This window comes from Cupressus sempervirens, chromosome 8 (assembly GCF_028749045.1).
Source record: "Cupressus sempervirens isolate cs-2001-9-10 chromosome 8, ASM2874904v1, whole genome shotgun sequence".
NCBI classification, from domain to species: Eukaryota; Viridiplantae; Streptophyta; class Pinopsida; order Cupressales; family Cupressaceae; genus Cupressus; species Cupressus sempervirens.
The window spans coordinates 5,878,364-5,903,048 of NC_143125.1; the positions used below are offsets into that span (position 1 = coordinate 5,878,364).

Consider the following 24,685-nt stretch of genomic DNA (forward strand, 5'->3'; position numbering starts at 1 on the left):
ATCTGGGATCATTGTAAATCATGATTTATCTTATGAAGCATAATGTAATGTTCTAGCATATGCGAATAATCTAAGGAGTTTTGCTGTTCGTGTTCATTGTTTGTGTGCATTTCTTAATTAACCTATGCGGTAAACAAAAACATAGTATCAATTTGCCCCTACCAACCATAGATCATTCAAAAATCGATAAATTCTTAAGGATGGTAGCAATTTGCAACGATAAACTTGTGTCACGTTTAAAAAAACTTCCACAAACAGATTTTTTTAAAATGCCAGAAAACCCTAACAGTTGAAGGAAAACTTGCTGCTATAGTTTTTAAAAAACAAAAAAAAAAAAAGAGCAATTATTAATGTGTCTATACACTATTGACTGATGACCAGGTGATAGTATTTCATAGACATAAATAGACCCCCAATTTTTCACATAAAGTGAATGCAATGTTTAACAACAACAACAATAAGAAGAATACACCTGTGATTTTTGGTTTGCAAACCTTTTCATATGACCTCTTAGAACAAATCTATATTATCCAATCTACAATTACATTGGTGAACACTTTTATTTTGAGTTTGAAGATAAAAACAATGCATGATAAATAATCTAAAAATAATAAACAAATCTAAATTAAGTCATACAAACTTCATTACAGAAGTAAGGTCTTTGAAAAACTACATTGTGCTACAATGCAAAACAAACTAGCTGTTAAATAATGTCTATTACTGTTGAGCACCTACAAAGATTTGAAATCAATTCATTTACTAGTTTGAAAGCAATGTTAACAAATACATGATCAAAAAATCAGACTCGCTCAGTTATTTTTTACAACATGCAGCCACATTATAGTGCTCAATGAATGGTCTCACATGAGAACTTGGATGCACATTATCTTAGATAATTTTGCGTCTAGTCCGGTTTGTCTCCCTTTTCAAAAACATCTTTTCCAATTCATCAAGAGGTCTTGTGGATCCATCTGGCAAACTAACAAACTTCCTCCCGCCACCTCTTCCACGTTTACCTTTTTGACCTAGTTCCTCAACTGTGAATTTCCATCCTTCATTAGGCCGTCTTCTGCTGTATGGATGACATTTGATCTTACCAGCAATCTGTACAAAAGTAATTAAATTTTTTGTTTACATGCATATTTGCTCCAAATATATGTGAATATTGATGCTCCAATACAGATTAACAACAGTTCATATATATTGGCATTCATTCTATAAAAATAAAGATTATCAATCATCGTTAAGTGCAAGCTTCAAATACCTTTGCTTTGTTATAATTCATGCGTTGCACAAATTCCTGATAAAGCATTTCATCTTCTTTCTGAGATATTTCCCACAACATTTCATCTGGATCTTTTGCAGTGCCATCCCAATCCTCAGGCATAACTTTGAAATCAGGATTGTTTGGAAGTTGTGCCACATGAAATTCACGATCTGCAAAATCTGCAAATCTACACAGCACAGAATAACATAAAAGGTTTGTACACTAATTGAAAAGCCAATAATATCTCCATTTTATGCTGAACTATGTTAATCTACAGTAGGTGGACCCAAGTTTCCATGCATAACGTCTACATAGTGTAACATAAACAAGCACAAAGGAAATTACTATAATCACCAATAGTGGAACTTCCTAGGATGTAAGTTCTTATCCACTTTAAGTTGAAAAATCTCACACCAATAGTAGAACTGCCTAGGATGTAAGTTCATATCCACTTTTATGTTAAAAAATCTCACAAATAATGTAAGAATTACAATAGGCATTTCCCGCTTTGCAAGCTATACAGTCTACACAGAAACAAATTTCTTATCTACTTAAAAAGACCCAATACAATGAAATGGAATGTGTGCTGCTAAAGGCATTTATGAAAATTATGACTTAATAATGTCTGGGTGGTTTGATTCATGCAAGCCTGACCAAGAGCGAAACCAAATATGTAAGTATGTGGGAACACCTGGTAATCAAATGCTTCTAAAAATACACAAAATAGACATAGAAAGAAATAAAGTAAGAAACATCAAGACCAACAACAAATATAACCAACCAAAAGAACCATTCCAAATACAACAATGGTATAGAGATATAGAACTGTGTATGTGACCACATCTGGTATTATCTGCTTCTAAAAAACATGGAATCGGTACGAAAAGAGATAAACTGCCTAGCGAAAAAAAGAACATAACCAAAACATCAATTCTAAATACAGATATGGTAGAGAAGACAAGGATCTGTAATAGCTAATTTGAATCCATTCTACATGATAGCAATTGCAATCCTTCCTTCAGGATATTTGTTATTGCACAAAAGTTTTATGCTTAATGGTCTTGTGATACTAACCTGGTTGCAGGAGCTAGAACAGGATACTAAAGTGCCAACTCCCAACTAGTGCTCCATAATAACGATAAGTTGGATAGATAGAACCTCAAGGGAATCCCATATGTTGAATATTATAGCAGTGAATTGGAATTTTATTTGTCTAATGTTGGCTTTTATGCTTAATTGTCTTGTGATACTAACCTGGTTGCAGGACCTATACCAGGACAGATCCTAAAGGAGAAGGTTAGGGCAGATTAAGTCCTAGAAGGGGACATTACTATGTTATACATTATTAGAATCTGATGTTTTTGTGGATTCTGGTTTGGCGAGATCATTTGCTAAGGCCAAAGCAAAACCAAAATTTTACTACAAGGTAAAAAATAGATCTGCCTATAGGACACTAAATTTTAACAACCACTAAACATTGGGAGGTGTGCACAAAATGTCCATGTCGCCATTAATGATAAAACATTCATTACAGATCCTTTAGAGCTCAATGATATGGACAATAGTATTTTACTTAGAGACATATTTTTGACAAAACTTTTATTTTGAAAAACCCAAAGATATATTTAAGGAACAATGGCAAGCTAAGATTACAGTTATGGTATTTGCTAACTAAAGACTTGAACAAAAGGAATGGAGAAAAGAAGTCCAAGAGCAACATTAAATTCTTCAGCAGAAAAAGGATAGAAGAAAAGAAAGATAGGGCAAATAATAGGGCAAATAATGAAAGATAGACTCTTCAAACAAAGAAAGATTTAAAAATGAAGATTGCAGTATGAGTCCTTTAAAGTTCTAGAAAAGATAGCAAAAAGAATGCACGCATATTATTTCACATGAACCTACCTGTCTCCTCTATCCAAGTAAAGTGAAAGAGATGGATCAACATCCAAGTGAATAATTAGGAGGCTTCATTAGAGAAAACAAGAGTCCATTGCCAAGCCCATCAATCTTGGTAAAGAAACATGTGAAATAAGCCAGAGAAGAGAAGGTTTTGTAAGACCATTCTTCCTTCAAATTATCTCATTCCATCCAGTTCGGATTCATCAAGGAGGATTGCTTCAAAGAAGATATTCTCCAAGTTCAACTACAAATTTGATACTAAAAGTTAACAAAGGTAAAACTAAATGAGAAATATGGTATAAAATGGAATTTCCCATTCCTTGGGGCTTGTACGGGTGGAATGTCATGCCCATTGGTTTCTATATGATGCTGACTTATTTTAAAAACATGATAGATTAAGCCCTCAAGCATCTGAAAGGAATTTTGTGCAATGCGTATGAACAACATAATTGGCTTGTTTACGACAATGATGGAAATGTATAGCTTCTAAAGCAATATAACCATCAAAGAAAATGGATAAAATGGCTATAGGAAAAAATGATGGTGATTTTCTTGGTTTACATCTAAGTTACCGATGCGTGGGCCCAGGAGGGGGTGCAGATGCAGATGCAGACAAGTGCTTGGATGCGGGAGGAGGTGTGGTGGATGCTGCCAGGAAGCTGCTTTGTCACCTGCAGATGCGCGTGGGGTGCTCCGGAGAGCATCAAGGCACATCCGACTGTTTCCAGCGTCCAGTCACTTAAGTGACTTAAAAAACATGTGTTCTAAATGATATTTAATTTTTTATTTTTCTTCTATTTGCCTCACAACCCTAAAACGGCCCTAAAAGAGGCCATTTGTTGCCCATTCTTCCCATTTTGTTTTCAGCTAGGCTCTCTTCTCATTTGGTCTCCATTGTGAAATTCTTAAAGCAAGGTCATTAGTTTTGAAGAGGATCATTTGTAGGGTGTCTATTGAGCTTCCACAAAGGACAAATAAGCATCTAAGGTAAGCATTCAATCCATTTCATGAGTTTTTTTAGTGAATTTTTTTAATTCTTCATGGATTTTTGAATTTTTCATGTTTTAGAAGAAAGTTTTCAAGATATATATATATATATATATATATATATATATTGTAAAGAAATGAAGGAAAGTTTTTATAAACATTTCAAAGTTATTTTTTTCTATTTTGTTATTAGATTCATAGTTTCCATTGTGCAAGAATGGCCACTACTGATAGTCAAAGTTCAGCAGCAGGGCAAGAACGAAGTGATAACTTCAATATTGATGCGGCATCTCCATTATGGAGACACACCACAAGATCATCACAGGTTTTTGGAGGTGGGTCATACATGTGGAGATGCAATATATGTCATAGTAAATCATTCAATAGCTCATATTCTCGGGTCAAAGCTCATTTTATGGGCCCTACTGGTAAAGAAATAGCATTGTGCAAAGGAAGTAAAGATGGAAAAAGGTTGAACAATGCACAATTAGCCGGATTCATAAAAGAACAAGAGGTTGTTGATCGTTTAGTGAGCAACTCAACAACAAGTTTGTACAAACTTTTATCTACAAAGAGCAAAGTGAATGTGCCCATTGATCATGTTGCATCCTCCACACATCCATTCTTGGAAGTGGGAGAGGAGGTTGATAAAGTAGAAGTTATTACCCGCAAAAGAGGTCCATTGGATCAAGCATTCAAAATGAAGGCAAGAGAGATTGTTGATGAAGCAATTGCACGTTGCCTTTATGCCAATGGTCTTCCTTTCAATTTGGTAGGATCGTCATATTAAAGGGAAATGGTTGCAGCCATCCTTAGAGCATCCGCTGATTACATTAGCCTCGGGTATGAAAAGGTGCATACTACTCTTTTGCGAAAAGAAAAGATTTCTATAGACAAAGCTCTTCAACCAATTAGGACATCTTGGAAAACTTCTGGCATAACTATTGTAGCTGATGGATGGAAAGACACAAGAAACCAATCATTGATAAATGTGATTGCAATGTCCCCCAAAGGGGCAATGTTTTTAAGGGCTACTGATTGTGAAGGACAAGTCAAGAATTCACAATTCATTTCTAGAATTCTCATCGAGGCAATAGAGATGGTGGGTAGTGAGAATGTGGTCCAGGTGGTCACAAATAATGCCACGAATTGTAGGGATGCAGGTGCTTTGGTTGAGTCTCCTTTGGTTGAGTCTCAATATGACCATATTTTTTGGACACCATGCATCGTACACTCTCTCAACTTGGTCATGCAACAAATTGGCACCCAAAGAGATTGGGTGAAGCAAAATACCAAGAGGGAGAGGACATACAAATGTTTGTAACAAACCACCACATGCCGCAATCTATATTCAAATCATTCTCCAAGTTGGAGTTGTTGAAGGTAGATTTAAAATTGTAATTATCTAGTTTCATTTATTTATTTATTTTGAATAAGTTTTATATTCATGTTCAATATCAAATTTCTTGTTTATAACTTTGGTTTATATTTGATGTCATATTGTCAACTTGCTTATAGGTAGCTGAGACTAGATTTGCATCTTATATTGTTATTCTGAAACAACTCCTCAAGGTGAAAGTAGCATTGGGCCAAATGGTTATTTGTAACCAATGGGCTATATGGAAGGCTTCAAATTCAGAGAGAACCTTGAAGGTCAAGGGTATGATCTTGGATGAGCATGACTATGCTACGCTTTGTCGATACAGATGCACCTTGCTTGGGGGATGTGTACGATGGCATGGACACCATGGTAGAAAAGGTAAAGCTTTCCATACACGCACATAAGACTAACCCCACAGAATGAGAAGCCTTGTGCAAAAAGGTGGAGGATATCATTCATCATTGTTGGGAGAGGATGACTACCCCATTGTACCTCCTTGCATATGCCTTATCTCCAAGGTCCTATAGCCAGGAAATACTTGCTATGTTGGATAGAATTGCACCATATGTGGATGAAGAAGTTGCTACTGGGTGCTACACTGCATTTGCAAGACTCTTCCCAAATGATGAAATACACAAAAAGGTGAGGCAAGAATTTGGCTTATTTGCTTCAGGATCAAAACTTACTCCATATGCAATAAAGGACCAAAATGACATGGAAGCTATCACATGGTAGTACATGTATGGTCAACCATTCAAGCATCTACAACCTCTTGCAATCAAGATCCTCTCACAAGTAAGTTTTCATTTATTTATTTATTTAGCAATTGTATTCTACACTCTAGTGTTTATCATTCTCTAATTTGCTTTTCATTTGTATGTTTAATTTTAAAATTTTAAATTTTTATGAACACTATTCAGGTTGCAAGTTCTTCTTCTACTAAACAGAATTGGAGTACATAATCCTATATCCATTCAGTAAAGCACAACCGGTTGGGCTCAAAGAAAGTTGAGGACTTGGTTTATATACATACCAACTTGCATCTTTTGTCACGTACGGAGGATGGATACAAGGAAGGATCAACCAAGCATTGGGATGTAGCCCCTAAATCTGTAGACTTGGATGCAACACTTCAGGATCTTACTATGATGACAGATGATGATGTTGATAACATCATAGCACGTACATCTAACACAATTGGAACCATGCATGGTTCAAATGAATTTGCAAGTGTTGCAGTAGGAGGAAATGATGAGAATGTGGATTTTTTTTAGAATCCTTATGATCCTAAATGACTGAATGTGACTTGTGAATCTTAAGAACCATGAAATATGTTTTGATTTTGTTATTCAAATTGCATTGGAATCTTGATGTTTTGATTACTGTTATTTCAATTTGATTATGATCATGATTCAATGAATGGTTTTATTTTGTATATTCGATATCTTGTATTTCTTTGCATACTTGTCATAAATTATAGTTGACAACTTTGCATAAATATATATGTATTAATATATATATATATATATATATATATATATATATATATATTTTTTTTTTTTTAAATTGTTTTTTTAAAATATATACACTTATGTACAAATGCACCCAAATGCATCCAAAATCCCCAAAAAGAAAAATCGACGCATCAGCACCCCGCACCCACATCAGCATCAGAACCAATATCAGTAACTTAGGTTTACATCTAGAGCTGAGTAAAAACAAGGCTCAAACCTCACATTCTGATAGGAATTCAAGAATTCATAGATATTGTCAAAGACAAAACAAATTCAAAACTTTCTTGAACGTTTGAATTATGTTTCACAATTTTATGAAGACATGGCTAATGCAAAACAAAAAAAATCATAGGGAAGCTAAAAGCAAAGATTGGGATGAAGAGGCTATTGAAGCAATCTGCCAAATGTTTAAATTTGCCTACAACCCAAACACCATAGGAAGGCATTCCTTTGATTCTATATGCTAAGATGTCATGTCCCTCTCTTAGCAACATAATTATAACAGGGGATTTGCCTATCATTGACTCTCGTAGGCAAATGATTATGGGAAGAGGGTCGATTTTGTCTTCCAATTAAGTAAGCGGGGCCTACTCATTCCAATATTAAATAAAGGTTGTATTCTAACTTTATAAAGTTAATTATTTAATTTTATAAAGTTAATATTTGTAGTGCAAGATGATTCCGGATAATTACCAGAAACTTCTCAGCAAAGGAGATAAATAGAGGACATAGGGCTCCCATTTGAAACAAGCGATGTTGTGGATTCGATTTCTATTCCATTTGGGAGCGATTTGTAGCGATTGATCTGCAAATTCTCAGACTATCTTTGGGAACGATAACTCCCATTGATAAGCAGTTTTGAGGGTGTGAGATATCATCCGAATTATTGCAAATTTGGAAGTGATAACACAGTTACTTCATCTGGACAGAGATCTGTGGCCTAAGGCCGATTTATGACCACTAAGGGATCAGGTAGGAGGTGATGTCCGTGGCAGGTCTGGAGGAATTAGTGGAAGCGCAACACTAATCAAACAACTCCCTAGGCAGGGCCGAAAGTCATTGCCCGCTTACCGTTCTCAAACAGATTCAGCAAAGAGGAGGGTGAATTGTTATGGCCCGGCGATAAAAGCAGCCAGTTTGCGGAGGAAGTATCGAATTTACTCCTTGGTCTTACCCGAACCCCAAACGTCTCAGACCGCACCAGGATTGGGCAATTTTGGTGATAGAATTGGAAAGGAGGACAGATCGCGTGGAAAAATAACCAATCCAAACTCCGTCTTCCGTTCCAGCAAGCAATCATATGGAAAATATATAATCGTGGGTCAGGGCAAATCATCTAGTCAAGGAGGAAGTGCCAAATGCAACGGTTCAGGAGTATCTGAGCAGGACCCATCGAAGGTTGAATACTCAAACATGACCAACATTCGCCATTGCATTGGGAGTTTGGGAAATTAATCGCAGACCAGTATAGCTCGCCGCTGGAGATGAAAGTGATTATTAATCCAACCGCAATCCGATTGTCTGAAGCGACTGCGGAATCAACTAAGGGGAACTAGTGCACACAGACTTGAATAGCAAATTACTCAAGGATTGGCGGCAGCAACAATTTTCTTCGGGACAAATTTAATAAACTCGTGGAGACAGCAAACAACAGGTTCGTCCCACAGGTGTGATTTGGAAGAGGGGCGTCTCTGCAATTTTTTCTGATCTGCCACCAGTTGTCAAAGGGATCACTTCGCATTATGGATAAAGAACATTGAAGGAAGCTAAATGTATTGCCAATGCAAAACCAGGTTCTTTAGATATTGTTTATCTATATTCCATTTAGGCTCTGATGTTCAGTTATTGAATCGGTAATGAATATTGTTGCAATAAGATTCTTCCATGAATATTGCTAGTAGATTTATTTATATCATTTTGGCGCTTTTCATAATACAATCTGAAGGTTTCTTGATAAGTATTTAACAATCGTCCCAATCCAGTATTGCTCTCCTTTAACCCATATAGTAGAGGGGATATTTCAGTGGTATCAGAGCCGTAGTCCTGCCATCCTGATTGGGTAAAAGTACTTTAATTTCCGGAGTTGTACTCGAGAACCACATTCAAGAACAGGGATATGGGTGAAAGACAAAGTCCGCCAAGATTTCCCAGAGTCGATGATGATGAAACCAGAGAATTTTACAGAACCATGACTACCGGACAACAAGAAATAACTCAGACACTACAGGCTTTGACTACCATAATGGAAAGAGTTATTCAGCCCAGGATTCAGGATCGAGGAAGAGGCACATCTGATCACGATGATAGGAGTGTGGCAGGATCACAAGGTGCTCCTAGGCGCAGATCATGTACAGCAAATAGGCCTACTCGTCCCACCTTCCTAAGGGAAGAGGCTCAGGAGATGGGAGAAGACGATGCACCAGAAGATTTCCAGGATGATCTTAGGGTTGCTACGACAGAATGGCAAGCATTACCCCCGCATGTGCGTGAATTATTGAACTTTGATCGATATCTAAACCAAAGAAGAGAACATATGAGGAATAGCCGCCAGAATAGGAGACCTAGAGGAGGTCATGAAAGTGAGTTACAACGAGCTGTCAGTAAACTTACTTTGCCCTTTTTCGATGGGAGTGGTCAGATGACAGCACAAGCTTGGATTCATAAGTTGGACACCTTTCTAGCATTAAGGCCTATGTTAGAAATAGATGCCATCAGGTATGCCACCTTGCATCTGGAAGGCGCAGCTCATGATTGGTGGTCACATGGAATGGTTACTTTACAGCACAATCAGGTAACATCATACCAGGACTTTGTGGATAGATTGGTTGAACGTTTTGATAAGAAGGATCCAGAAATTTATTTTCGCGACCTTGCTCAGTTAAAACAATTTGGCAATTTAGAGGTTTATATTAGTGAATTTCAAAGGTTGTCAGTCATGGTACCAAATGTATCGGAAAGGAGGTTAGTTATCTTATTTACAGAAGGATTGTCTGAACCCCTCAAGGGATGGATTAAGGCATTTGACCCACCAACACTGCAAGAAGCCATGAGGAAAGCACGAAGTATGGAACTTACCACCCCTTCTAGCCGGTTCACTCCCAGGAGTACTACCTCTTTCAAAGACAACAGGAAGTTTGATAAAAATAAAGGGAAGAGCATTGAAACCAAAGGGAAATCTACCACACCCCTAGATACAGAGGCATTAAATGACTTGCGAAGGAAGAAATTATGCTTCTATTGCAAAGGTCCATATGACAGGGATCATGATTGTCCCTTGCGACCAAAAGGAAAAGCCAATAGAGTTATGTGGGCATATTACGAAGGATCAGATTCCGACAGTACGGCAAAAGAGGATGAACACACTGGTTCAGAATCTAAGGAAGAGACGGGAAAGTCAGAACAGAAAGAAGAACCTGAATTGCATCTACAGCAAGGGCGTTTGTCTAGTATTCAACAGGAAGGATCTTTCAGATTACGTGGTGTCCTAGCAGGACAGAAGGTGATTACATTAGTTGATACCGGAGCTACACATAACTTCATTGATGCAAGATTGGTTGAGCATCGTGGTATTAAGACAGAAGAATTCGAAGGTCTTCAAGTACAGGTTGCTGACGGATACACTCTTAAGTGTAACAAGATAGTCAGAGACATGCCTTTACGCCTGAATAATTATGAGTTCAGAGCGGATTACCACGTGGTCAATATGGGTGATTTGGATATCGTTTTGGGAATGACATGGTTACGTTTATTAGGTGAGGTTACCTTCCGACTCAGGGACATGGAAATTAAGTTCGAAGTAGATGGGAGGCAGCATGTATTGAGAGCTATTCGGAATAGTGATATCCGAACGATCTCTCTTAGACGATTGGAAAGATTGGTGAGACATGAAGATCTTGAATGGGCAGCCATGTGTACTCTCATGCCTACACAGAAGGAACAACCAAAGACAGAATATCATTCCGACATACAGATATTGAGGGAAAAGTATAGTAAGGTATTCAGCGATATTCCACCTGGTACACCACCTGATAGAGGGATCGAGCACATCATCGAATTAGAAGAAGGCGCTAAACCAATCATGATCACTCCATACAAGCATCCCAAAAGGCTTAAAGATGAGATAGAAAAAACCATCAAGGAGCTTCTCGCGATGGGACACATCAGACCTAGTAAGTCTCCTTTTGCTTCTTCAGTAGTTTTGGTTAAGAAGAAAGATGGTTCATTACGGATGTGTATAGATTACAGGATGCTGAATAAGAAAACCATTAAAAATAGATATCCTATTCCACGGATTGATGAGCTAATAGATGAACTGCATGGGGCATGCTACTTTAGTAAGATTGATTTGAGATCAGGTTACCACCAGATTAGAGTCAGAGAACAGGACATTGAGAAGACGGCATTCAGGTGCCATTGTGGGCATTTTGAGTTTGTAGTGATGCCATTTGGATTGACCAATGCACCAGCTACTTTCCAGTCTACCATGAATAAGGTCTTCCATCATCAGCTGAGAAAATTCGTGTTGGTATTTTTTGATGATATCTTGGTATACAGTCGAACATGGCAGGAGCACATGGCGCATCTAGAAACAATATTGAAGACCTTGCAAGAAGAATCCTTGTATGCCAAAGAGTCCAAATGCGATTTGGGAATGATTGAGTTGTTATACTTAGGTCATATTATCAGTCGAGAAGGTGTACGGATGGATCCTGATAAAATTCGTGCCATTGTGGAGTGACCTACTCCTGAGAACCTAACTCATTTAAGAGGATTCCTTGGGTTATGTGGCTTCTACCGCAGATTTGTTTGCGGGTATTCACGACACGCGGCCCCTATAACAGATTTGCTTAAAAGGGGAGCTTTCGTTTGGACAGCAAAGGCACAGGCTTGTTTTGACAGATTCAAGGAGATCATGACTTCATGTCCGGTACTAGCATTGCCTGATTTCTCGAAACCATTTGAGCTCCAGTGTGATGCCTCAGGAGATGGTATTGGGGCTGTTTTAATGCAGGATAAACACCCAATTGCATATGAAAGCAGGAAACTCCGTGGGCCAGAGAGATCATTCAGCATTTACGATAAGGAGATGTTAGCTATCATGCATGCACTAGCTAAGTTCAGGCAGTACTTAGTAGGTGGCAAATTTTGCATAAAAACTGACCACAACAGTTTAAGACATTTCCTTGGGCAAAGGGATCTCAATGATAGGCAGCAGAAATGGGTCAGTAAGTTACAGGCATACGACTTCGATATATCTTATGTTAAGGGCACACAGAATGTGGTAGCAGATGCCTTGTCACGCAGACCACATCTTAGTTCAATGATTGAGATCTCTGAGGATTGGAAGCATCTGATTATTGCAGAATATGCCAAAGATTCATGGGCATCTAGGATAGTTGATGGGACACTTGTTGATATCAGGTATACACTTGTGGATGAATTGATTATTTACAAGAGCAGGGTATTTTTAGTCCCAGGATCGAAGGTGAGGCAGTTCATTATGCGAGCTCTTCATGATTCACCTATAGCTGGTCACCCCGGATTCTTTAAAACATATAGACAGGTGCGAGAACGGTTTACATGGAAAGGACTTAAGAAGGATGTTTTGCAGTATGTTCGTGAGTGTTCCGTTTGCCAACAGAATAAACAGGAGCACACTTTTCCAACGGGGCTGCTACAGCCACTTCCCATTCCGTGTCAGAAGTGGGAATGCATATCCATGGACTTCATTACCGGGTTGCCCAAGGCTCAAGGACGTGATTGCATTTATGTGGTGGTGGATAGGCTAACAAAATATGCTCATTTCTTTCCCATCACCACTACTAATACTGCAGCACAGGTAGCTGAAGTATTCTTCAGGGAGGTTTTCAGATTACACGGGGTACCCCGCAGTATTGTCAGTGACAGGGATAGTAGATTCTTGAGTCATTTCTGGCAAGAGGTGTTTCGATTATGCGGCACTGAGCTCACACCTAGTACTAGTTATCACCCGCAAACCGATGGTCAGACGGAAATAGTAAACAAATGGGTGGAAGGCTACTGGAGGAATTACGTAGCTGATCAGCAGAAGGCTTGGGTAAGATGGATTTATTTGTGTGAGTATTGCTATAACACCACTTTCCACATGTCTATCCAAATGACACCTTTTCGAGCATTATACGGCTATGATACACCCAGTTTCATTGACTTATTGATGAGTGATGTTCGGGTTCCACGTGCTGGGGATTTACTGCAAGAAAGTAAAGATATCATTAGCTCTCTACGTGATAACATCGCTTGAGCACAGAATCAGTATAAGCAATACGCAGATCAAAAGAGGACGGAGAGAAGCTTTGAGGTGGGCGACATGGTTTACTTAATGCTTCAACCATTTCGACAATCTACTCTCAAAAAGAGTGGGTCAGAGAAGCTTAAACCCAGATATTATGGACCTTTCAGGATCATTAGGCGAATAGGGGAATTGGCTTATGAACTTGAGCTTCCAACAGACAGCAAAGTATATAATGTGTTTCATGTATCACGTCTCAAAAAGGCATTGGGACAGAATGTGATACCTTCTGCCATATTGCCGCCTTTGGATGATGAAGGGAAATTGATCATAGTACCGGAATTCATTTTAGGAAGCAGAGAAAAACAGCTCCGCCGAAGAGTAATCAGAGAATATTTGGTTAAATGGAAGGATCTACCAGTCGAAGATGCTACTTGGGAGAATGAGACCATTTTGCAGCATCCAGCTCTGAGATTGCTTGAGGGCAAGCAATATCTGGAAGGGCGGACTGTCATGTCCCTCTCTTAGCAACATAATTATAACAGGGGATTTGCCTATCATTGACTCTCGTAGGCAAATGATTATGGGAAGAGGGTCGATTTTGTCTTCCAATTAAGTAAGCGAGGCCTACTCATTCCAATATTAAATAAAGGTTGTATTCTAACTTTATAAAGTTAATTATTTAATTTTATAAAGTTAATATTTATAGTGCAAGATGATTCCGGATAATTACCAGAAACTTCTCAGCAAAGGAGATAAATAGAGGACATAGGGCTCCCATTTGAAACAAGCGATGTTGTGGATTCGATTTCTATTCCATTTGGGAGCGATTTGTAGCGATTGATCTGCAAATTCTCAGACTATCTTTGGGAACGATAACTCCCATTGATAAGCAGTTTTGAGGGTGTGAGATATCATCCGAATTATTGCAAATTTGGAAGTGATAACACAGTTACTTCATCTGGACAGAGATCTGCGGCCTAAGGCCAATTTATGACCACTAAGGGATCAGGTAGGAGGTGATGTCCGTGGCAGGTCTGGAGGAATTAGTGGAAGCGCAACACTAATCAAACAACTCACTAGGCAGGGCCGAAAATCATTGCACGCTTACCGTTCTCAAACAGATTCAGCAAAGGGGAGGGTGAATTGTTATGGCCCGGCGATAAAAGCAGCCAGTTTGCGGAGGAAGTATCAAATTTACTCCTTGGTCTTACCCGAACCCCAAACGTCTCAGACCGCACCAGGATTGGGCAATTTTGGTGATAGAATTGGAAAGGAGGACAGATCGCGTGGAAAAATAACCAATCCAAACTCCGTCTTCCGTTCCAGCAAGCAATCATATGGAAAATATATAATCGTGGGTCAGGGCAAATCATCTAGTCAAGGAGGAAGTGCCAAATGCAACGGTTCAGGAGTATCTGAGCAGGACCCATCGAAGGTTGAATACTCAAACATGACCAACATTCGCCATTGCATTGGGAGTTTGGGAAATTAATCGCAGACCAGTATAGCTCGCCGCTGGAGATGAAAGTGATTATTAATCCAACCGCAATCCGATTGTCTGAAGCGACTACGAAATCAACTAAGGGGAACTAGTGCACACAGACTTGAATAGCAGATTACTCAGGGATTGGCGGCAGCAACAATTTTCTTCGGGACAAATTTAATAAACCCGTGGAGACAGCAAACAACAGGTTCGTCCCACAGGTGTGATTTGGAAGAGGGGCGTCTCTGCAATTTTTTCTGATCTGCCACCAGTTGTCAAAGGGATCACTTCGCATTATGGATAAAGAACATTGAAGGAAGCTAAATGTATTGCCAATGCAAAACCAGGTTCTTTAGATATTGTTTATCTATATTCCATTTAGGCTCTGATGTTCAGTTATTGAATCAGTAATGAATATTGTTGCAATAAGATTCTTCCATGAATATTGCTAGTAGATTTATTTATATCATTTTGGCGCTTTTCATAATACAATCTGAAGGTTTCTTGATAAGTATTTAACAATCGTCCCAATCCAGTATTGCTCTCCTTTAACCCATATAGTAGAGGGGATATTTCATAAGACAACTGACAACACTTGGTTCGTTGTCTTAACACAGGAGTCTTTGGATGGCAAGTAAGGGCATATGCAGATGCCAATTATAAACATTAATAAAAACAGAATCAAGGAACCACATATAAAAAGGAACTATTAACAGTCGAAAGAGGCATAACAAAGTTTCTTTTTTAAATCCAAAGCCCTTGACAAATAGAACAAAGATCTAAACCATGACAAATTTGTTAAAGGGTAAGCCTAACAAGGATTTGGCACGCGAGAAAATAGCAACATGGTTGCTTCGAGTTCCACAGTTCTGATTTCCAAATAGAATGAGCTAAAATTGAAAAAATCCATTACCACATTGACAAGGGAACTCTGTGCCAACATTATGACAAAAGAAAAATCAAGAAGCTATTAATCTATTCACATTCTTGAACCAGTAATTGACAATGCATATTTGAACATGTCTCATAGAACTAAAAAGCTTAGTTCATGATTGTTGGGTTTATTGGATAGTCTAAGAGAAGATCCTATTTTCTTCCATCTATACAATGCATGGACAATCAACATATAGTGATATTGCTATCAGAATTTAACTGTGTGATTTTGAGTCAAACTCATTGACCCATGTTTCATGAATAGTGATTCAACGTGAATCCATATCTCATGAGAATAAATGGAACACTTAGCACTCATTGGATCTAGGTGATGCTCACAAGGGTCAAGCACCGGGACTTCCTGGGAGCTCACCCATCCCAGTACTACTCCAGCCTGAGCGCACTTAACTACGGAGTTTCCTCATGGTTAAACCCAAAGCTTGCAACCCCATTTGCAAAACCGTCACCAAGTGTTGTGCCTTATGAACCATTCATTAGAAAGCCCCTTAAGCTCATCAACTGATAAGTAGGAGATAATTTCCACAACAAGTCAAATTGTGATATTACTATCAGGATTTAACTATGTGATTTTGAGTCAAACTCATTGACCCATGTTTCATGAGTAGGGATTCAACATGAATCCATCTCTCATGAGAATAAATGGAACACTTAGCACTCATTGGATCTAGGTGATGCTCACAAGGGAGAAGCATCGAGACTTCCCCGGAGGTCACCCATCCCAATACTACTCTAGCCTGAGCACGCTTAACGACAGAGTTTCCTCCATGGTTAAACCCAAAGCTTGCAACCCTGTTTGCAAAACCTTCACCAAGTGTTCCATTTATTCTCATGAGAGATGGATTCATATTGAATCACTACTCATGAAACATGGGTCAATGAGTTTGACTCAAAATCACACAGTTAAATCCTGTTAGCAATATCACAATTTGACTTGCTGTGGAAATTATCTCCTACTTATCAATTGATGAGCTTAAGGGGCTTTCTAGTGAATGGTTCATAAGGCACAACACTTGGTGAAGGTTTTGCAAATGGAGTTGCAAGCTTTGGGTTTAACCATGGAGGAAACTCCGTAGTTAAGTGCGCTCACGCTGGAGTAGTACTTGGATGGGTGACCTCTCGAGAAGTCTCGGTGCTTCACCCCTATGAGCATCACCTAGATCCAATGAGTGCTAAGTGTTCCATTTATTCTCGTGGGAGATGGATTCATGTTGAATCACTACCCATGAAACATGGGTCAATGAGTTTGACTCAAAATCACACAGTTAAATCCTGATAGCAATATTGAGCATCGAGGTACATCAATGGGGGAGAACCATTGAGGTAAGATAAATGAAGCATGAAGCAAGATTTGATTGATGAAGAGGATTTGAAGATTGTTTATCTTTTGTTGGTATTCTTGGAACTAGATGTTTTTCATCTATGTTGCCATCAATGCTAAAGGAGGAGATTGTTGGAAGATTGGTTTGATGATGACATGTTACATTCATGACTGAGTTTGTCATTGATGTCAACATAGCATGTTTGATGTCTTCTGTGGTATCTGACAGAAGAACAACAAATAGATCAAGCTGATTCGGACGACTAATTGAGCATGATAACCACCCGAGGTTATGAGAGATACGTCTGAGTATCTGGCATATGCATTTAACGTCAGAAGCAGAAAGGATAAGTCTAGAAGATGTTATGTAAGTTTTGGTGATATCTATTCTGAGATAGAGTTTACAGAGGCATGTTCTGGTAAACTTGTTATATCTCTTAGCAGAGTTGATATCTTGAGGATCGAGGATGAGGGCATGGAGAAGACATGTTGAGGATGACGTGGCTAAGCTCGCTCATCATAATATTGCGTGTATAGAAAGTTATTCAAATTGCAAGGCGAAAGATTTGTGTTATCACTAAGTGTAACGTGTTCTTAATGTGGTCCTATAATAATTAATTGAGAAGGACTAACAGCCAACTCAAGGAATTGTTTAATGGACTTGGTATAAAGGAAGGATATTTCCCTTTAGCATGGCATGGATATATGCAAAGTGTGTTCGAAAAGCAGCAGAGTGCGGAATGCAAAGTTGAGCAGAGCAATGCGGAAGTGAAGGAAACTTCATTACTGAGGTTTTCTCGAGTGATCCAAGGTTTGGTATTTGGATCCGAGATTCGTGACCTGGTCTCCAAGGTCTGATAGTGATTGGTCTCGTTGACAGGATAGAGAAAAGAACAAGGAAAGAGGAAAATAACAAGTAAACTATTTGTTTGAGCAGTGAGCTCTTCTTGTACTTAAAATTGCATGTTTGGGCAGTGGGCTCTTCTTGAATACATTGTACTACAACTCCTAACAAGGTTGGAATCTCCTAACAAGGATTCAAAGTCTCCTAACAAGGACTCATTGTACTAAATGTTGTAATAGACTCCTAACATGGTCAATCCTCTAACATGGAATATTTATATTAGTACATCATCTTGTGTACATCATTCCCACTGGGGTTTTCCCTTTGATCAAGGGTTTCCCTAGTCAACATATCTGGTGTAATTGTCTATGTGCATCTTTGCATGATTGTTGTTTACTTTGGTTGAATGGTTAAGTTTGTTTAAAGAAGATAAGTGTTTTAATTGTTGAAAACTAATACACACCCCCCCCCCCACCAATTATCTTGGTGGACTATTGTTTCTAACATTATGGACCTCAAGGATAATCTTAAGAATGGCATCCCAATTGTCACAAGCCACCTCCAAAGACTTAATTTGGATGGCCAGCTCGATAGCAAGGTAAACTAGGCCATCTAATGTAGAAAGATTGGGGTCTTTCTTCATAAGAGTTTCTGCATAACCTAACTCCTTGTGTAAGTGCTATATCACTGGATATTTTCTCATTCACTTTACTTTGAAATTTCTTTTCAGACCATTCTAACAATTTTGCGTTAGTATCAAGGTCTGCATCACATACCTTTTCCACTATATTTGTCAATTGTTTAATAAGTGGCTTTGTTTCATCTGGAGTAGGCAAACTAAATGCATCTAGGAAGATGTCTTTAATATCAAGCAAAGTTTGCTTCTACCTATGCTGCCTTCTGAGCAATTCTTGATGTTTCTTTCTAGCTAGGGCTTCTTGAAGTATACCCATCTGCTCTATTGTCATTGTGACAATCATATTTTGGCAAAACTATTTCTTTATCCAGGCTTACATCTTCATATGTTATTACCTCTTCTGCCTTTGATGAACTTGGACTCGGCACTGAGAATTGCAAAGTGTTATATCTGTGCTTCGCCTCTGAAGAGCGTGACTAGAAGGAGTGCCAAATTCTGGTAAAGTTACTAGTGCTTGAATTACTGCTAGCTCCTTCGGCTTGGGTGTCAACTCAATCTCTTCAAGCTTGTCCTTTTCTGCTACATTGCTTTGATTTGCACCTTGAAATTGTGCTAGAGGTGCAGATGAATCTATCTGGCCTGTTTGACTCTGTGTTTCAATAGTGGCTTGAGTTTCCACTTTATCCTCTCCAATTGTATCAACCCTTTCTGGTGTAATTTATGGTACTTTATTTGAAGATAGTGCATTAGTGACTTGAAGGGTAATTGTAGGTGGTTCTTGTGTTTTCACCTCTTCCCTTTTAGTGTTAGTCACTGATTTCTAAATTTCATCTACACTTACCAATACAGGGTTGTCACATAATTTAGCCTGTAGTATAGATTGATCAAGTATCTTTATCAAGTCTTCCTCTGTTAGGAGATTGATGTTCTGAGCAGTGAGATCAAAAACATCCTTTACTGTGACAGTTTTAGTACTCACACTTGTTATTTGTTGAGGACTAACATTTGGCAATTGTGTATCTTGTACACTCTGCTCTTGTTGCTGCTCTTTCTTAGTTGTTTCCTGACCGTGTACATTCATTTTAGTACCTCCCTCAACTATGTCTTCATTATTTTCATCTTCTTCATCATCCGTAACCTCAATAGGCTCTTGTTCTCCTACTTTGACTTTAGCTAACCCATATGTAACTTTCCACATCTATGTAGTCTTCTTTACAACATCTTCTATGTTATTCTGTAATATGTTGAAGGCTCTATATTTAGGAATGAATCTAACACCATATTTCTTTATGGCTTTAACAATTTGTGCCTTGCTAAGTTCAGGCATAACTTGAGCAAGGGACGTCTCCCTAATTTGCCTTTCTAAGTTCAAAGAATAATGCCATTTTTGCTCAACTCTTTCATATAAACTTTTAGGTATAGAGTTGGCAATCTCTAGAGGAGCTTTCTTTAAATTGGCCATCATGGCATATATTGCCTCCTCCACTTGATTCTTTTCAACTTTTCCAAGATTTTCAAAATCAATGTGAGAAAACCTTGACAAATCATTATTTCTAAGATTCTCACATAGATTGTCTAGATCTGAAGATGGATTATGACTCACCACTTGGAATTGGCTGTTGTCATCAGATTCAGTTCTTTCCTCGTCAAATTCAGCCTGAGCAATGTATTTTCTCCTTGGTCTTTTCTGTGCTCCACCTTCCTGCTCTGTAGGTTTGGCTTTCTCTTTAGCCTTTTGTGCAGTGACACGTGCACTAGCCCTTGTGGTAGGTGTTGTAGGTTTGAGCTGGCTTGGTTTAGCAACCTTCTTGGGTCTTGTCACTATGTATACCTTAGCCTTTCTCTTCTTTTGATCAATAGGAATAGGTGCTTCCTCGGCTTCTTCCTCGGCACCTTCTGTAGTTTCTGTTTCTTCCTCTTGCTGATCTTCACCCTTTCCTTGTGCCAATGCAAGTGGTGCTTGAATCTGAGTATCTTCTTCCTCTTCATCCTCTTCCTACTAGGCACCTTTGCCGAATTTTGCTTTCAATTTCTTTACCAATTTCTCCTCCTTTTTTATGATAGAGGCAATCTTTAATTCCATAGAAATCTTAGATTTGGCCATCTCATAATTACCAAATGCTTTAGCATCTTTGTCTATTTCTTCTGCAAGTAATGTTGTTATTGCTGCAGAGGCCTCATCTACATTAATTTCAAAGCCTAATGGCCTTAGCCATCTTACTCTTGGAGTTGTTGCTTGAACAAATGTATAATCAGCATAAACTAGGAAACAAACATCATCATAATGTTTTCCACTAATGATACTAGAATTCTCAATCTCTTCTTCATGGATTGCTTGAAGTCTTCAAAGACACTGGTCATTACTGCCTCAAATTTTTCACCTAACTATTCAATGAATTCTCCTATTTGAACTACAATAGACCTATTTGTCTTCCATGCCATAGTACCAAATGTAGGAAATATGTTCTAAACATAAAAGACGATACATATCAAAATAGATCCAAATTTACATTGAGCACTCTTTGTTTTCCTTATTGCTCCTAGGTTTTCAATCAATTGTTGTAGTTGCAGCTCGGCAAGATCATATGTATGATCCTTCTTCACAATCTTGTAACCCACATCCACTGCAATACAGGGTATACTGTTCAATCTGCTTGATTGATAAAACTTATGTGCAATTACTCTTAGTGCAAAATCTATCAGAAGATCTGTGATGGTGTCTAAGGTCATTCCCCTCTTATTCCACACAGCCCTATATTCTTTTCAATAACTTCTTTGCACTCACTCCTCATAGTCTTTGGCCGGTCTAGGGTTGGATACCCTGTTACCCTATGGATTATTCTTTTTGTGATTTTGATTGGCCCATTATCTAACCACAGTGAACTATCATGAATCCTACTCAAAACAATCCTTATTCATTCAATTTTGAAAATGTTAGGGAAATCTAGGGCACGAGTTAACCCTTTCTTTTCTACGATCTTGAATTCTTCCCTTAACACACCATTTTCACATAGTTTATCATATGCTTCTCCGATTTCCATGTCACCAATACTCCCAATTTTACAATTATAGCATTTTCTGACATCCTAAATCATTAAAACTTTCGGTGATATCATAGATAACGCACCAGAGGGGTCTTGTTTGTATGCTATGTCTGGTACGGCTTTGAAAATAGATTGTTTTACTTTGTTGCTAACCAACTGAACATTCAAAACCTCCTTTCCCTCTACATCTTTTGCCTTTGAAGAACTAGATGCCATTTTACAAAACTAGGGTTTACAAAATTATAAACAGCGTAGCTCGGCACACGATAAATACATTGCAAAATCTGATGAAATGATGTTGAATAGCTGTTCAAGTCTCCTACAATCGCTTCGGATGAATTTCCAAATCACCTCTAGCTCTTCTTCCTCTCTCTCGATTTTGAATGATGTTAAATGAGCAGAAATCGATCAGATACCCCTTTGAAATACTGCAATTAATGTTGAGTGCTTACACAGCTGTAAGCTCGGCATCAACTAATTTCCGGCTCACTCGGCATCCACTAGTCTTTTCATTCGTTTGGCAACCATTACAAGCTCGGCAACAACTAGCCAGTCTGTTAGCTGCGGACTACTTAAATAATATATAATTGTGTAATAATTGTTGCACACTTTGTAATCCTCATTTAGATTATGCTTGCAGTGTTAAGATCTGTAAATCAAATCATTGAACTTCTCCAAGGTTGGATGGTGTGTTTATACTCAGCACCAAATTAAAGGTTGTTATTATTTCTCTAGTCTTCTTAAAATTGTTACCTCTTAACTCCCGTATAAGAAAAAATAGTGTCCATCATTAACATACATACATTATGTGTGTGAGCATACACACATGCAACATGAATATGGAAATATATGTTCTTCATTATTGCATAAGCAGAAATTCATATCGAAGTTATCAGATTTCCACAGTTCAGTTGTTTCCGATTTAGTCGTTTCTGGTTTTGATAAATTCACATCTCTTGCACTCTCACATCCTAATGATGGATCATGGACTGTGACCAGAAATGTTGATCCTAAAAAAATATGCACAATCAAAACCAGAAGCTACTTAATCGAATTGAAATTTGTTTACTCCAATGTGCATATCTCATTGTGTGAAATTGTCAACTCTAATTCTTATCCAAGAAAAAATGCTCTGCTGGTCATCGATAGATTTGTTATGGATGATAAGAAATAAAGAATTTTGGATCCCCGTTCTAGACGGTTGGCTAATACTCGTAATTAAGGTGTCAAGGCCAAACAGACACCTCTTATACTACTGTGTGCTAAATTTGAATACTGCAACTTTTAGCAGTCTAGCGAAGCTATTATGTTGTCCTAAGACTATTATTCTATGCTTTTAGCACAAGATTTTCCAAGCCAAAAAATGCAATTTAAAGGCCAAATCTTTTAAGAACTTCAGGCCAGCAAGAGTGTCATCCCTGCCCACCTTGTAATGAGGCGATTGATTTATCCAGCAGATGTGCTGTGTTTATTTTTCAACAATGGCCAGGTGTATTATTGCATGCCTCAACGTTTACAAATCATATAAGGAAAAATAATAGATTTGCAAAGTGCAGAATTGGCTCTCCCGTGTCTCAGAGGGATTTATATCAACCCGTTGCACGATCCTGTTGCCATGTTTCCCTCTATAACAACTGATTGCCGTCAAATGAATCTTGTTCCTTGTTCAACTGATCCAAATGACATTAAGAATTGTTCTAGCGATCAAATTCAATCAAACATGACACTAAATATCTTTACCCATCATTAATTTCCAAGTCACAAGCAAGGTTTGATGTCAAATATCAAGTTCAGCGTTGAATGGAATACAATTTGTACCAAACAGTCAAAGCAGATTTTGAATAACAATCAAAGATACATCCCAACCTGAACCATACTAAGTCTGCTATCCTAGCTTAAACCCAAACTCAAAATTTAACAAGCAAACAAATTTTCAAAAATTAAAAACCATAGTTACCAGGAACCGCCATTAAAATTTGGGTATTGCAGTACATAAATAAGGAGATTGTCATATTATAAATAAATGTGGTGACCAAGGATCGTGGGTTCAACTTTACATTCTAGACTGGACTTTCCTGGTAAAAACTAAACGTTTCGTAAAAAAGAATTTGAAAAGCTTACTCTGGAACCGCTATCATATCAAGCAGCTGCTCCACAGAATCATCCAAGGGCCCCGTCTTTTTCTCGATCTCCTCCTGGTCCTCCTTCAACCAAAGAATCGCTTCAACCCTCTGCCTTAAGACTCTAAAATCCTTAGCCAGCCTCGCCACAGTATAAACCTCGGGATTCTCTTTGTGCAGCCTGTACATTTCCTGCTTCTCTGAATCCATCAAATAAGTTCCCCTCAGCCCGGGCTCCCTCACCTGGCTCAACAAAACGTCCATCTCCTCAACCCTATCATCCATACTGCCCATAGCCTCTACGTTTTCGCTGTATTGCTGCTCTATCTTGGTCCATACTTCGCTATCATCAAAAAATCCTTCTTCTTTGGCACCCTCTTCTTTTTTGGGCTCCAATGAATTTAAACCCTGGTCGATGCTTTCCACAGGACGACCCACGACTTCTTCTACTTCTTCGGATTCTTCTTCTGTTATCCGTGGAGACCATGATGAATCTGGAGATTCGAAGGAGGAATCGGAATCTATGTTTTGTTGTCTCTTTTCCCAGAGCTCTTTCCATGGATCTGGCAGATTCCAATCTGGGTCTTTTCCTGAACCATTGCCATTGCAGAAATTTCTAGGCGCCAGGTCTGTAAGGAGGATTCTGCCAGAAGGATTTGTTAATGGGCAGTTGTATAGAACTAGGGCTTTACTCAGGAGGGTTTTGCGGACCAATGGAAGTAATCTCTGCATTGTTTGGAAGAAGTTCTCCTCCTTCGTTGTGAATTTATGTTTATGTTTTAAAGATCATTTTTCTCGAAATGGTGACACAGATTTGGAAAACAAATTGATTATTCGGTTTTCAGTGGAGTTGTATTTTGATTATTCGGTTAATGTTGATGGGCTTGAAGAACTTCAGGCCAGCAAGAGTGTCATCGGTTTATTAGTTTCTCCCAACGCAGGAATCTATGTCAATATTAATTCAAA

At 38.4% G+C, this 24,685-nt stretch overlaps 1 protein-coding gene across 1 annotated transcript; it reads right to left on the reverse strand.

Moving 5' to 3' along the window:
• Window positions 1–621: 621 nt before the first annotated feature.
• On the reverse strand, window positions 622–24,471 carry LOC149541285 (protein GAMETE CELL DEFECTIVE 1, mitochondrial-like). The gene is made up of 3 exons (XM_089796583.1): window positions 23,721–24,471; window positions 1,265–1,454; window positions 622–1,104 (listed from the first exon to the last, which is right to left on the reverse strand). The coding sequence occupies exons 1-3, from the start codon at window positions 24,449–24,451 to the stop codon at window positions 889–891; spliced, it is 1,137 nt and encodes a 378-aa protein (XP_089652709.1). The 5' UTR covers window positions 24,452–24,471; the 3' UTR covers window positions 622–888.
• Window positions 24,472–24,685: the final 214 nt, after the last annotated feature.